Source organism: Littorina saxatilis, linkage group LG5 (assembly GCF_037325665.1).
Source record: "Littorina saxatilis isolate snail1 linkage group LG5, US_GU_Lsax_2.0, whole genome shotgun sequence".
Taxonomy (NCBI): domain Eukaryota; kingdom Metazoa; phylum Mollusca; class Gastropoda; order Littorinimorpha; family Littorinidae; genus Littorina; species Littorina saxatilis.
The window spans coordinates 46,226,583-46,241,973 of record NC_090249.1 but is presented as its reverse complement, the minus strand read 5'-3'; the positions used below and the strand labels follow the sequence as shown (position 1 = coordinate 46,241,973).

At 41.7% G+C, this 15,391-nt stretch overlaps 1 protein-coding gene across 4 annotated transcripts in view; it reads right to left on the bottom strand.

Moving 5' to 3' along the window:
• Positions 1-15,391, bottom strand: part of LOC138967260 (3',5'-cyclic-AMP phosphodiesterase 4C-like) — a 248,808-nt gene that overhangs the window by 73,607 nt on the left and 159,810 nt on the right. For 3 of the 4 annotated variants that reach the window (XM_070339784.1, XM_070339782.1, XM_070339786.1), the window contains 4 exons: positions 11,946-12,058; positions 6,319-6,412; positions 5,568-5,684; positions 1,842-1,949 (listed from right to left, as the gene is read on the bottom strand). In XM_070339784.1, the coding sequence (XP_070195885.1) occupies positions 1,842-1,949; positions 5,568-5,684; positions 6,319-6,412; positions 11,946-12,058 (432 nt within the window). The remainder of the gene's footprint in view (positions 1-1,841; positions 1,950-5,567; positions 5,685-6,318; positions 6,413-11,945; positions 12,059-15,391) is intronic. The other variant, XM_070339785.1, reaches the window with a different exon arrangement.

Here is a 15,391-nt window from a genome sequence, read left to right as displayed (position 1 = left end):
AACGGTAGCTACGCAGACTTGAACCCAGTAAAAGTCTAGACGGTTTGGAAATGACCCGACAAAAACTGATATCTTTACGCTCTGTAAAGCATACTACCTGTGCAGCAGACAGGCAATGGGTTCTAACGAACGAAGCCGTCACAGGTAAACATTCTGAAGTGACTGTAGAGATTTGCTGTCCGGTCAGCACTACACAACTTGCTGCAAGGATTGTCCAATACTTTCTGGACAGGAAAGGATGGCCAGATCATGGCGGGGGCGAAAAGGTTGAATGAGGGGTTGGAGGGGCATTTCTGGGGAAGGGGGTTGGTTGAAGGGTGGCCCTATAGACACACTCATAAACACACACTCTCTCTCTCTCTAACTTTCTTTCTTTATTTGGTGTTTAACGTCGTTTTCAACCGTTCAAGGTTATATCGCGACGGGGAAAGGGGGGGGGGGGGGGATGGGATAGAGCCACTAATTAATTGTTTCTTGTTCACAAAAGCACTAATCAAAAAATCTCTCTAACAATGTCATCTCAGTTTTGTAAAGCAATATTTTCCTTCGCACAGGGCCAGCAGTGGCCGGAAACGCCAGGTACATCTGTGGCATTTAAACTGACAGCCATTGTTTGAAGGACGTGCATTTAAAGTGCAACACCCAAACGTTTACTACCAAGCTTTGTAACCCTACAACAGCAGGTGTATGGAGCCTAGTGGTTGATGAATCGCGCTGTGGCGTCTCAATGAATGCCCGGGCAGCAATTAACAACTCTTATTCTGTCTCAGCTGACTTTCAATGTGCTTAAGTTTTTAATGCCTGCACCGACTTCGTGTGCTAAATCTGCATAAAAAGATTACTGCCAACGTTAGAATATCTTATAAAGAATTATCGGAACGCAAGGGTAGGTCTAGCCTGTGAAACGGTGGTGCGGATACAACCGCTTGAAGACGACACGTCAAATGCAGACTTTTTAGAGAAACATCCAGACAACCAGACGTGTCACTGCAAAACCACACGTTCCTGTTGAAATGCACTATTCCTCGACCCCCCACCATAAAAAACACACACCCAAAAAACTTTAAAAAAACAACAACCAAACTGTGCCGCATTTAAACAGTGTATTGCATTTTGTTAGCCTCGCATATGACCACGACCTTGAAGACTCGGAGTTAACCTTGACCTCCCCGTGGTTCACTTTAACTTCTCAGCACATGAACACACTCTTGATTATGTGTGAAGTTAATCAAGCGTCTCACTGTGCATGTGATACTGTGACTTCTGATCCCAGCTGACGCAGAGGGGACAGAATATGCTGCACGATTCACTTCTCCCACATGTGTTGGTGTGGTGTGGTGTGGTGTGGTGTGGTGTGGTGTGATATGTGTGTGTGTGTGTGTGTGTGTGTGTGTGTGTGTGTGTGTGTGTGTGTGTACGTACGTACGCGTTCGTGTCTGAGGGTGTGTGCGCTCAGTGGTGCGTGCGTGTTCGCATCAACTTTGTTTTAATGAAGAGCACTCAAAACTGATCGATGTGTAGGTGTGCCATATGTTCCATTTCCTGTCCTTCTTGTTCCCCAGAAAGGACAATCGCTCTGCTGGAATTGTCTTAAATGGTCCAAGGGAAATTAAAACTCAAAAACCGTCCGTGAAACAGAAATAAAAACAAAGAACAAAATAATGAATTCAAACTCAACAGGAACTATTGTTTTACCAACCTCCCCCTCCTCAAGAATAAGCCGCATGCGAGCAACGAATTACGATTTATGAACAACGGTTCTCTGTCAAACTTGAAACAAATGAAACAAACAAACAAGTAAATAAATGCTAAAACAAACCATCAACGTCTAAACGGCATACCGTCCACTGACATTCCTTCAATGGGAGAACTGTGACCGCTACGATTACCCTCGAAGGACACTCCTCTGGCCATATTCATTAGCAGCATGCACGGCATTTTCGTGGGAGCTGAGATCATGAAAATCAAATATGTATAAGAACAGTAAATTTAAAAAAGTGAAAAAAGAAGACAGGCATGTTAACAAAATACGGGTTTTCTTTTCGAACAAAGACATCTTAGTTGAAAGTTCAGTGTATACAAGTATTACAACTACAACCATCCTCATTGCATGAAAACTATAATTTCACAAGAGCATGAAATACTTTCCAATCTCCCGCTTTTCATTGTCTCGTTTTCATTCTATTTTGCAAACAGTCATAAAGTCAGTTCTCAAGATCTTGCTAAAAATGTATGACAGACGGTGCAGAATCACATTTTCCTCTCTTTTTAAACACACATTCAACATTCATAATTATAGTGTTCTAATCACTGAGAGCATCATCGCTGAATCTATATTTGTCTATCAAAAGACTTTCAACGCGCTCCCAGACATGCTCTAGTGTACAGTACCAGACCCCTTCCAAGACCCTCCAATCACTTTCCACCTGTTCTTCTTCTTCTGCGTTCGTGGGCTGAAACTCCCACGTACACTCGTGTTTTTTGCACGAGTGGAATTTTACGTGTATGACCGTTTTTACCCCGCCATTTAGGCAGCCATACGCCGCTTTCGGGGGAAGCATGCTGGGTATTTTCGTGTTTCTATAACCCACCGAACTCGGACATGGATTACAGGATCTTTTTCGTGCGCACTTGGTCTTGTGCTTGCGTGTACACACGGGGGGGTGTTCGGACACCGAGGAGAGTCTGCACACAAAGTTGACTCTGAGAAATAAATCTCTCGCCGAACGTGGGGACGAACTGACGCTGAGAGCGGCCAACTGGATACAAATCCAGCGCGCTACCGACTGAGCTACATCCCCGCCCCAAGACCCTCCAATCACTGTCCACCTTTTAAGGCCTGGCTTTTTGCAGATTTTCTGTTCAGAGCGTCTGTACATTTACCACATTTTTAGGATCCCCTTTCTTAATTATCAAATTTCATGAGGTATTAAGGGCGAGGGATAAGGTGGGTAGGTAGGGGGGGGGGCTGTTGAACGTTTTCCATTGCAGTATTATAAAAGATAAGGAAAATTTGAACAGAAGAGAAACAGATAATACCATGTGCGACACAATCTGAAGATGTGTGCCGTAGTTTTTGCTTGACGCTTTGACGTCATAGTCTCGAGTAACTGGCGGAAAGAAGTCTTATAAGATCAGAATTTCCTGTCAGATTTTAAAAATCTGTGACATCTGCAATGTACTGTATTTCTGTTGTGAAAGATTTCTGTTCGTGTGCGAAACTAGGCTATTTTCTTCAATTATTTGTATAAACATGCGGTTGCTTATAATGTCTTTCTTTTTAACCCCTTAGATACTATACTCAATCATTCAGAAAAACACTGTTATGGTACCTTAACTGACAAATCCTTTACTTCTTCGGTACATTCAGGCCTACCGAGCTTGGAACTTTGGCTCAGTTTTGTCAACGACGAAAATTGCTTTAAACGATCATAACAGCGTGAGATACGTCGTCAGTCAATGTCTACTATCATTTCCAACGAGGGTTCTAACGCTTCGGTTGGAAGAAGCTACATATCTAAAGTCTTCGAATTACAAGGCGTATTTTGCTGCAGTCACTTACAAAGGGAAAACACTGACCTTCAAAACCCTATTTAGACCATGGCCTTTATCTTTAAATGTTGGATTTGAAATCTTCCCCATGTCTGCTGTTTTATCAGTTCACGGCAAAGCCAGAGTGAGCATAAAATATACCGCCCAACTAAGAAACAGACCAATTTGAACTCCTCTTTAATCAAACGCCTAGCATTTATCTTTTAAGTAAAATTCATACACAGACCAACCGTACATCAACATACGTGCAAATCATCGATCAACAAACATTGCATGGCACTTCGTGGCATTGAACCCCCACACCGGCAAAGCATGCCTGTTGCTAGATTCTTGACAACAAAATCCGTAACAAACTATGGAAGAAAACCCAACAAACAAACGCAATAAGGAACGTCAACACTTTAATAAAAGGTAAAAAAAAAAAAAAGGTAAAAAAAAAAAAAGATAAAAAAAGCAGCATTACTTTCTGGCAAGGACACGCTGTGCAGGAGTCCTCCAGGCTTAAAAACAACAACAAAAACTGATGTAGAGAACGAATCCAAGAAACAAGAACTGCCAGACGGGCTGACAGATTCATTCTAAACTCATGCCAGCATCCGCTTATAAAACAACAACAACAATGTCTTTGAACAATTGCCAGTCCTCTTCAAAGAAAATTGAAAGTAACAACAGTACTGTCTGAACCATCGCGCGATTTAACCTTGACTGCTGTCTTTCACAACCTAAGCGCCAGTAATGGCAAACTACCCACGAACCTCATAGGGTGTAAAACTTGCATATATTTTGATCCGTTTATCGAGCCCCAGGTCACATGGGTAATACTGGCAGAACTTTTAAATGTGACGTATAAATCGTACCTTGTTAAATGTCCTTATGTAACGTCGACGACCTTTTCCCTTCCCGAACTAAGAAACAAGTCACGTACAGCGAAATTACTACATTTAGTCAAGCTGTGGAACTCACAGAATGAAACTGAACGTACGTAGTCCGCCGCTAGTGCAAAAGGCAGTGAAAGTGACGAGCCTGTTTGGCGCGGTAGCGGTTGCGCTGTGCTTCATAGCACGCTTTACTGTACCTCTCTTCGTTTTAACTTTCTGAGCGTGTTTTTAATCCAAACATATCATATCTAATGTTTTTGGAATCAGGAACCGACAAGAAGTAAGATGAAAATAGTTTTTAAAACGATTTCGGAAATTTAATTTTAATCATAATTTTTATATTTTTAATTTTCAGAGCTTGTTTTTAATCCGAATATAACATATTTATATGTTTTTTGAATCAGAACATGATGAAGAATAAAATAAAAGTAATTTTGGATCATTTTATAAAATAATAATTTTAATTACAATTTTCAGATTTTTAATGACCAAAGTCATTAATTAATTTGTTAGCTTCCATGCTGAAATGCAATACCGAAGTCCGGCCTTCGTCGAAGATAGCATGGCCAACATTTCAATCAATTTGATTGAAAATTGAGGGTGTGACAGTGCCTCAACTTTTACAAAAAGCCGGATATGACATCACAAAAGACATTTATCGAAAAAAATGAAAAAAACGTCTGGGGATATCATACCCAGGAACTCTCATGTAAAATTTCATAAAGATCGGTCCAGTAGTTTACTCTGAATCGCTCTACACACACACGCGCACAGAGACACACACACAAACACCACGACCCTCGTCTCGATTCCCCCTCAATGTTAAAACATTTAGTCAAAACTTGACTAAATGTAAAAGCAGAAAATGTATCATGTTGGACATTATTGCTCTTCCTCTTCAAACATCATAGAGTCGAGGTTCTGTTACGTTTTTCGTCTTGTCAATGGAACTTTCCATTAAGTTCACAAATTCATGGTTTGATTTGTATAATTCATCAATACTGTTGGCTATTAAGTAGACGCCATGTCCATGAGCACGACAATATCTGCATAGGCATTTTTACATTTAAAGAACCTGTGTGATAGCAGACAAGGTTAAAGGCGCTCGACACAGATGCAAGGGAATCCATCACCTACTCAACATATCAAGTAATTCAGTAGTTTCAGCAAGGGGGTCTCTCGCAGAGAGATCCAGCTCCGACCGAGTCTCCGGAGAGGTTACATCCGACTGGGTTCCGGTCTTCAAGTGGAGCGCTTTAATGTGTTACCATGGACACGGCAGATATTAGTGTATTTGTGGTGTGTGTGTGAGTGTGTGTGTGTGTGTGTGTGTGTGTGAGTGTGTGTGTGTGTGTGTGTGTGTGTGTGTGTGCGTGCGACGGTGCGTGTGTGTATGTGAGTGTGTGTGAGTGTATGTGGGTGGGTGTGTGTGTGTGTATGTGGGTGTGTGTGTGTGTGTGTGTGTGTGTGTGTGTGTGTGTGTGTGTGTGTGTGTGTGCTTGTACCTTTTGATTAATGCACATTTAACTGCGTGTTCAACCAACCCAAACAACGCACAGAGAGAGAGAGAGAGAGAGAGAGAGAGAGAGAGAGAGAGAGAGAGAGAGAGAGAGAGAGAGAGAGAGAGAGAGAGAGAGAGAGAGAAACAGATAGACAGACAGACAGACAGACAGACACACAGATAGAGTGGCAGACAGACTGATCATGACAAAGATACGCAAATCTGTAACAGACAATTAACATCAAGAACAAACCAAAATGATAGAAGCACAGTCGAAACAAAGAGACGGACAGACGATGATACACGTGCGACAGACACACGCACGGATAGACAAAGAAAGCGGTCGAACAATTATGCTAGACAATACATGTACCAGCGTGTACTCACCTAAATAGGTGCTACATATGTACTCTGCTATCTGATTGCCGGATTTACTGGACTCGGCGAAGTGGCTCAACTCTCGGTTCAGCATTCTCTTAAACTGCAATCAGAAACAAAAATCCATCATTACTGTTTTATTATGTTAGAAGTAAAAAAGATCAGAAGAAAGCCAGAATAATCAAATTTATCGAGCACAAACTATGCACAAAGAGATAGAGAGAGAGAGAGAGAGAGAGAGAGAGAGAGAGAGAGAGAGAGAGAGAGAGAGAGAGAGAGAGAGAGAGAGAGAGAGAGAGAGAGAGAGAGAGAGAGAGAGAGAGAGAGAGAGAGAGAGAGAGAGAGAGAGAGAGAGAGAGAGAGAGATGAACGAATGGATGGATGTTTTATTGTACTAACAATGAATTGATTTTTACATTTTGTTCAAGCATATGACATTTTCGCATGAGATTGAAATATATAAGGAAGTAACAAATAATGCATGAAACATACACACGCAAATCAGTGGGGCAAAATATTGAAAGATTCAGCCAAGTTTTGATACATAAACATGAAAACAAGCATGGAATGGCGATAATATTATTAATAGTAGGCCCTACTGCAAAGATTGGCAAACGAGAGAGAGAGAGAGAGAGAGAGAGAGAGAGAGAGAGAGAGAGAGAGAGAGAGAGAGAGAGAGAGAGAGAGACAAACTGAGAGAGAGAGACAGACAAACTGAGAGAAAGAGGCAAAACAATATTTCAGTCTAAATGTTCATACACAACACAGGAATCGATGAACACATACGCAATACAAGTCTTATTTGACACACTCACACTATTCAAAGTATGTGTCAATCACTTGCTCTTTTCTTGGTGTCGATTGTGAATTTGTTTTAACTTTGTGATAGTGCGCTTGATTGGAAGAATGCCTCAAGTGCTTTTTGTTCAAACACTTTCACTGAAAGGAATTGTTTGAAAATATTTGCACGGAACACGATCGGACCAGATCACTCATTTTAATTAAGAAGTGAATGTTTATGGATTTCAGCTCCTTCCTATGGTGAAAAACTTCTCGAAAGATTTAGCTTTGTGCGTTGATGAATCAAAGTAGAACATCCTCAGAGAAATTCTAAATGCTATTGCTTACTTCTTTTTAACATTAACAAAAAAACAAAAACAAAAAGTAACATTCTTTACACGCATAATTATTATCTAAAAAGGAACATTCTGGAAAGCATTTGAATTCCATTGATATTTTTTGGGTTTCCTTTCAACAAATTAAAACTGTAAAAGTACACGGAAACTAGAAAGGAAGCAGCCGCAGCAGATAACAACGAAGTCGAGTCATGCTGGGCAGGGAACAGAAAAATGTGATTGTTTGCCATGTTTAACAACTTTTCTGTGGCGTTCTCCGCGCATCGCCCTCCCCTTCATGGAAATGTTTAACTACAAAAGCTCATCATCATGTGTTTGGCATTTGTCTTATAGTATCTTTATATTTTTTGACGCTTTAAGGTTCTGGCTGCATCTGTCGACAGAACCAGAACAAACCCAGTTGAGGAAAAGGAAAAGGAAAAGACAAAAGTGTGGACTAGAAGTGGGCCAAGTACAGAAATTAGGCGTGACCGCATTCCTGCTGACAGAAGGCCACATGGAGCCCAGTGGGAACTCTTTATTGGTAAACTTTCCATATTTACAGCTTGCATGGGTGGAGGGGAGGGGCTGGGTAGAAGAAGGATACCCAAGGCTCATTCTTTCCTGCTGTATTTGGAAACGGCGATGCTGATTTTAATCCAGCAAGGTTGAAACACGTGAGAAAAGAAGAAAAAACCCACCTACAAACATACAGAACATCTTTAAAAACAAAATAAACAAAATTCACCTGAAAAGAAACCAAACCAAGTAGCAAGAACAAACTAGAAGACGCGTTGCAGAAGTTGCAGAAACGACGACGATCAAACGAAAACAAAATGTAAAGTTTGTGTATGTGCAGGTATGTTTGTGAACGTGCATGACTTATTCATTTCATAACTCTATAGTTTGAATTTCTTAACTACAGAACTGAGAAATCAATTTACCACACCATAAACACTTCTGTTATAAGAAACGACTTTCTTTCTTTATTTGGTGTTTAACGTCGTTTTCAACCGTTCAAGGTTAATAAGAAACGACTCAAAGATCGAGGAAATGATGATATAATTAAACTATAATCTCTACAGAGCTTCAGTTTCCCCATAGTACCTTGACCCTTGTCCAGCTAAAGATCAACTACAACTCAATCATTCTTTATTGAACAGCATCTCAGGAAGTCAAAACAGAAAACGAAACAAAACATTAATAGTGGTCGACATCTGGTGAAACAGCCCAAGAGACACCCACTGAATTGGACATACGTATAGAAGCAAGGTTTGTCAGTACTTGTGGAGGCGAAGGAAGAGATAACTGAAAAAAGACCATTCGGGAGAAAGGGCAATTTTCCCCGCGAGCCAAAGACCACAACATACACTCTTGTATTCCTTACTGTGACAATTCCTTGTTGAAAAAGTGCTTGAAGGAAGAGGAAGGCCAGGCGACACTTACAAACTACAGAAATAGCTAAGAAGGACATATCATTGCGGCAGTTGCCTTCTGGCAATCAGCAACAGTGCTGTTTGTAGGTATGAAAAATGTACGTACGCCTACGTATGTGGGTGTGAGTAGACAACGCTCCGAGCGTTGACCTTGACTCAACGCCTTCAATCCACAAGGTCAACATGAGCACATAATGGCATCTTTAGGTGTGAATAATCCACTTATGCCTACATATGTGGGTGTGAATAGACAATGCTCCGAGCGATGCCCTTGGCTCAAACGCCCTCAATCCTCAAGGTCACAATAAGCTCAGAATGGCATCTCTAGATTTCACCTCATCCTCCCAGAAGGCTCCATCGAAAAGAAAAGACACTCCCTATTTTCCTGACGGGGATACTAATACTGATTCACCTACATAAAACCCCTATGACAAGCCCATGAGGAGTTCCTGGACTCGCGCTTGCCCTCATGTAACCTTCGCCTTGGCGTTTGACCATCACTGGAGGAGAACGTTAGAGTCCAATGCTCATGTCCTGGTAGTTACAGCTAGGCATCACCCGGAGCTATGACCATTATTATACAGACACCAAGATAAAGGGAACGTCTTCGTACTTCTAATCGCCCCAGGACAGATGCACATTGAAGAACATATATAAGCATGCTTGAGTAGCGATCCTGAATGTTAGAGACTGTATGTATGTCAAGATGTAAAACTGAATCAAGTTGTGTTTAAACCAACATAAAACAACAGAACTTTATCTTACTACAAGCAAAGCTGCATTGAGAAAGGTCTGCACAACCAATCGGATACAAATCAGGGCATTACAATCGGCATTCAGAATGAAACACTCCCACACGTACTTTACTCGTTTGTACAAAAAAAGACTCATGTATTTCTCAAGGCCAAATCGCCAAAGGCAATGTGAACACAGCAGGAAGAAAAACCTACTCTTCAATATCGAATCGCCAAGGTTACGGATAACGTTAAAAGAGAATGAGTTTCACCTTACGAATCGAATCGCCTTGGGGATAGACTTACTTGACAACAGGGAAATAATCTGATCTTGGTCATCCTTTGGCTCAGGCAGATCAAAGCGGTTGACACTCTCCAATGAAACCTTTCTAAATTTGCCAAAGCGCATCCAAACCATATTTTGTTTCGACAGCCGAACAAGCAAAACAAGAATTTTTAACCAACAGAACGAAATCGTAAATAATGCGATCTGTAAACCAAAACAATCAAACATCTGAAACAAAGAAGAGAACCAATCAACGAAGGAAGGAAATAAGGAAGGAACAAACGAAGAAACGAAAGAAGGAAGGAACAAACGGAGAAGTGAAGGACGGATGCCTTATAAAGGTACCTTGCACACCTGAAATCAAAGCCAGACAAATACGTGACATGTTCATGCGAGCAAGCAAACAGTTGAACTAAGGCACTAATTCACTCACTCACACACACACTCACTTACTCAGTGGATTCATAACTTTCACAAAACTATTGACTGGATATACACAACAAGGATTGCTTATAGATCCTGTTCATTCCTGGAGAGCCAAAGAAACCAACAACGACAAAGGGCACGCTGACCTCTCAAGGACATTTTTTTCTCGGGGTCCATTTTTCTCTGTCGGGAAAGACAGTCGCTTTCCTCGGATCCAATGTTGGTTGGTTGATTTCTTTTTTCTTTTTATCGTCCCCATAACGTATATTGCTCAGGCTATCCGGGACCGATGCAAGTATGTTTTCTTTCTCAGTTTACATGGTAGTCTCCATGCTTAAAGCCGAACATCCGTTTCCGGGAGACGAAGACTTGTTTGTTATAGCAGAAGGCCACAGAGCTACATTTTGAGTTGCCAGCACGGGAAAACTAGAGCTACATCTGCCGCGCGCCGATGTTGGCCTTTAATTTAGACTACTTTTCTGATGGTCTAGAGGACGCGAACCTGTAAGAGGAAGGCAAGTTAGACGAGCTTCCATGCTTACGATTAGAATTGTGAAGGTCAAGAGGACGCCAGCCTGCTAGAGCAAGACGAAGACATGATAGACGAGTCTCTAAGACTAGTGTCGTGAAGGTCTAGAGTACGCCAGCCTGCTAGAGCAAGAGAAACGCACGCTAGACGAGTTTCCATGCTTAAGATTAGAGTTGTGAAGGTCTAGAGGACGCCAGCCTGCTAGAGCAAGAGAAACGCACGCTAGACGAGTTTCCATGCTTAAGATTAGAGTTGTGAAGTTTTAGAGGACGCCAGCCTGCTAGAGCAAGACGAAAACATGATAGACGAGTCTCTAAGACTGGTGTTGTAAAGGTCTATAGTACGCGAGACTGCTAGAGCAAGAGGAAAACACGGTAGACGAGTCTTCATGCTTAAGACTAGTCTTGTTCAGGTCTAAAGGACACCAGCCTGCTAGAGCAAGAGGAAGGCACGCTAGACGAGTATCCATGCATAAGACTAGTGTTGTGAAGGTCTAGCTTACGCCAGCCTGTTAGAGCAAGTGGAAGACAGGAAAAAGTCAAGCTAGACAAGTCTCCATTCTTAAGACTAGAGTTGTGAAGGTCTAGAGGACGCCAGCCTGCTAGAGCAAGAGGGAGGCAGGGCAGGCGAGTCTCCATGCTTAAGACTAGTCTAGAGGACGTCAGCATCCTAGAGCAAGAGGAAGGCAGGGCAGACGATTCTCCATGCTAAAGACTAGTGTTGTGAAGGTCTTAAGTACGCCAGCCTTGAAGAGACGAGTCTCCATGTTTAAGACTACGCCAGCCTGTTAGAGCAAGTGGAAGACAGGAAAAAGTCAAGCTAGACAAGTCTCCATTCTTAAGACTAGAGTTGTGAAGGTCTAGAGGACGCCAGCCTGCTAGAGAAAGAGGGAGGCAGGGCAGGCGAGTCTCCATGCTTAAGACTAGTCTAGAGGACGTCAGCATCCTAGAGCAAGAGGAAGCAGGGCAGACGATTCTCCATGCTAAAGACTAGTGTTGTGAAGGTCTTAAGTACGCCAGCCTTGAAGAGACGAGTCTCCATGTTTAAGACTAGTTCCGTGAAGGTCTGAAGGCTAGAGCAAGAGAAAGGCAGGGCAGAGGAGTGACGTACCTTGCTGGAGGCCATGTCGGACACGGAGCGGTGGGTCTGGACGGTCTCCAGCTGCTCCATGCACCAGTCCAGCTCCTCCAGCGTCTCCAGCGCCAGCTTCATGTAGGCTTCGTCTGCAACCACACACACAGAGGACTAGCATCAGCAACGTTTTTATCGCACATGGTTCATGAAGGAGATAATAGCACGTTAGCCGGCCGGGCTTTTACGTGGGACAAGACCACCCCTCCACTGACCTGGCCACACACCAACAATCTACACCCTGAATGCATACTGTGGGCAGTTTTTTTTTGGATGAATTAATTACTTTAAAAATAACTAACTACTAGTGGGTTTTACAAAAATAATTCATCAACTTTGGTTTTACATGTCCTCTCACTGAGCACAGAGAGCACCCAGTCTGTTCATTTTTGGTATGTGACCAAATGGAAGGATGGTTTTATCCCGTGTTTTAACCTGGCCAGATAGAAGAAGGTGAGCCAAACTATTTTCACGGGAACGATTGTGCCTTTAAGTTAGAAAAAATGACATACAGGACAGGTTCCTTTATTTTCAAATATCTTCTGACTGAGGTGAGAGGGAACGTTACATGACTACCACTTGGCTCTAACTGGCACGGCATTAATCGTCTTCAACGTTTGTAATGTCACCATTTAACTTTCAAACTCATCAAACAATAAAATCCACCACTAAATATATTACGGTAACGGGACTGGGTGGTTTATTTCTGTACAATTTGACATTGGGTATATCTTGGTGCACCGTATATCCTCACTTGGATTTTTTATAACCATGAAATGGTAAATACTAAATGGTATACGTAACTACTTAGTAATTATGTGCAAAGTAAATAACTGGATCTAAACTCAATCTAATGCTTATAACTATAAATATTGGCGGATCCTTTACAAAAAGACTTGCATATTTAAAGACTGCTTTTGCATCCACAGTTACAAAAAGTCTATCATCGAAAACAGAACGAAGGACATATAACAGCGGAACTAAGTTCTGACACACACTGCACTGGAGCACAAGCGTGGAAGGCAAATCATCCACATGCCATTGGGTAAGCGTTAAAGATATTGTGTGTTTAACACACACACACACACACACACACACACACACGCACACAGGGAGGAGGTTTAGGTTTAACAAACAGAACAGGTGAGCTGAAAAATGGACGGACAAACAGACAGGACAAGAAACAGATAGACAGGGTATTAGAAAGACACAACAAGAAGGGCAAAGCCCATACGACTCACATGCTTGACCTTGACCTTTACATGACCTTGACCTTCAGCTAAACCTAGCAATGACATCATACACTAAGAACTGCTTTACACATTTTTCCTACCAAAATACATGTGACCTTGACCCAAGGTCAAGGTCATCCAAGGTCATGCAACACAAAGCTGTTAATTCAAGACATAGGAAGTACAATGGTGCTTATTGGCTCTTTCTACCATGAGATATGGTCACTTTTAGTGGTTCACTACCTTATTTTGGTCACATTTCATAAGGGTCAAAGTGACCTTGACCTTGATCATATGTGACCAAATGTGTCTCATGATGAAAGCATAACATGTGCCCCACATAATTTTTAAGTTTGAAACAGTTATCTTCCATAGTTCAGGGTCAAGGTCACTTCAAAATATGTATACAATCCAACTTTGAAGAGCTCCTGTGACCTTGACCTTGAAGCAAGGTAAACCAAACTGGTATCAAAAGATGGGGCTTACTTTGCCCTATATATCATACATAGGTGAGGTTTTTTAGACAACATTTATGGCCCCTGCGACCTTGACCTTGAAGCAAGGTCAAGATGCTATGTATGTTTTTTGGGGCCTTGTCATCATACACCATCTTGGCAAATTTGGTACTGATAGACTGAATAGTGTCCAAGAAATATCCAACGTTAAAGTTTTCCGGACGGACGGACGGACGGACGCCGGGACGGACGGACGGACGACTCGGGTGAGTACATAGACTCACTTTTGCTTCGCATGTGAGTCAAAAAGCAGCCAAATAGTTAAGCAGACAGACAGTCTTAACCATTTATTAGCTGCAAAATAACTATATAACACACAAGTACAAACCGATTCTGTTATACAAATGAGTGGCCTCGCTTTATTATTTTATGACTGGTTTTTGTAACATTCAATATCTCCTTACGCAAATTGTGATAGCCAATCTCAACGGTAAATATCACGTATCAAAAAACCTTGGCAACAGAATTACGAAAAGAGTTCCAGAAGGGGCAAAAAAACACATTTGACATCAAAGCACTTGATTTCCTATGACGTGGAATGTAATATAATCATATTTGCTAAAGTCTGTGTCTGGAAATCATGACTGATTAATAACTAGAGTGGAAAGGTTTTCCAATTCATTGCCTGAAGCTCGCAAGCGCGTTGGCGCGCGTATGTGTGTGTGTGTGTGTGTGTGTATGTGTGTGTGTGTGTGTGTGTGTGTATGTGTGTATGTGTGTGTGTGTGTGCTTTTGCACCGACCTCATGGCTAACATTATCGAACGTTCACAGGCACCTTGACATTGTTTTTGCATCGCAAAATATATTTAATCGGGTATCGAGTTTCGCTACAAAATGCCAAGCATTTTAATTCTCGAGTTTCTTATTTTTGGAACGATTGTGTTACCTTTATGTCTCACTTCTTTACTCCGTGCTTGTGGTTTTTTTTGCACCATTTCTCTTCCTTTGTTTTCAGCTCTTATGATTAATCTGCTGGCTGTGTTCTTGCTTTCTGTCGCTATCAAGGGTTTCGTCCACACAGAAACCTCTCTCTCTCTTGTCTTTCTCTTTTCTTTTTCGAATTATTCTTCAGATTCTGTTTCTTTCTACCTCTGTCATATTCATTTCATGTTAATTTAAAAAAATAAAAAATCTTATTGTTTTTGACTCATACAAAAATCTCAATATCATCAATCATAGTTTAGACATAAGTGTTAAAGCACTTAAAGCCTTGTGAAATAACAAGGACTTACACGAAACAAAGAGTTATGTTTCTCGGGTCAACGACCAGTTTAGCATGACCTTGACATTGGAAAAACATGATGGAAATGGAGAGGAGAGGGGAAAATAGGGTAGGGGTGGTAAGACGGGAACATTTGCAAAAAGGTGAACAAACCAGAGCAAACTCTCTCTTGTCGCGACGGAAATATTTTATAGTGACAGGGTGACCAGCCACCAATTATAGAGTAAAGTTTTGTTATTTTCCAGTCTAGTGTTTGTAGTTCATGTTGCCGATCGCTTTATGTTTTGTGTAATGCCATTATCTGTTCTAAGTTAAATGTTGAGATGCACATGTCCAGTCACCGGTAGATCCTTTGAACTTAAGCCGCTCTCCTAGAAAGAGACGGGGAGCCTGCAGGTGTTGTTACGTCATATGGCGGCCTGCCTGTCTCAGTATTCCTGGGCTAGCTGCATGTA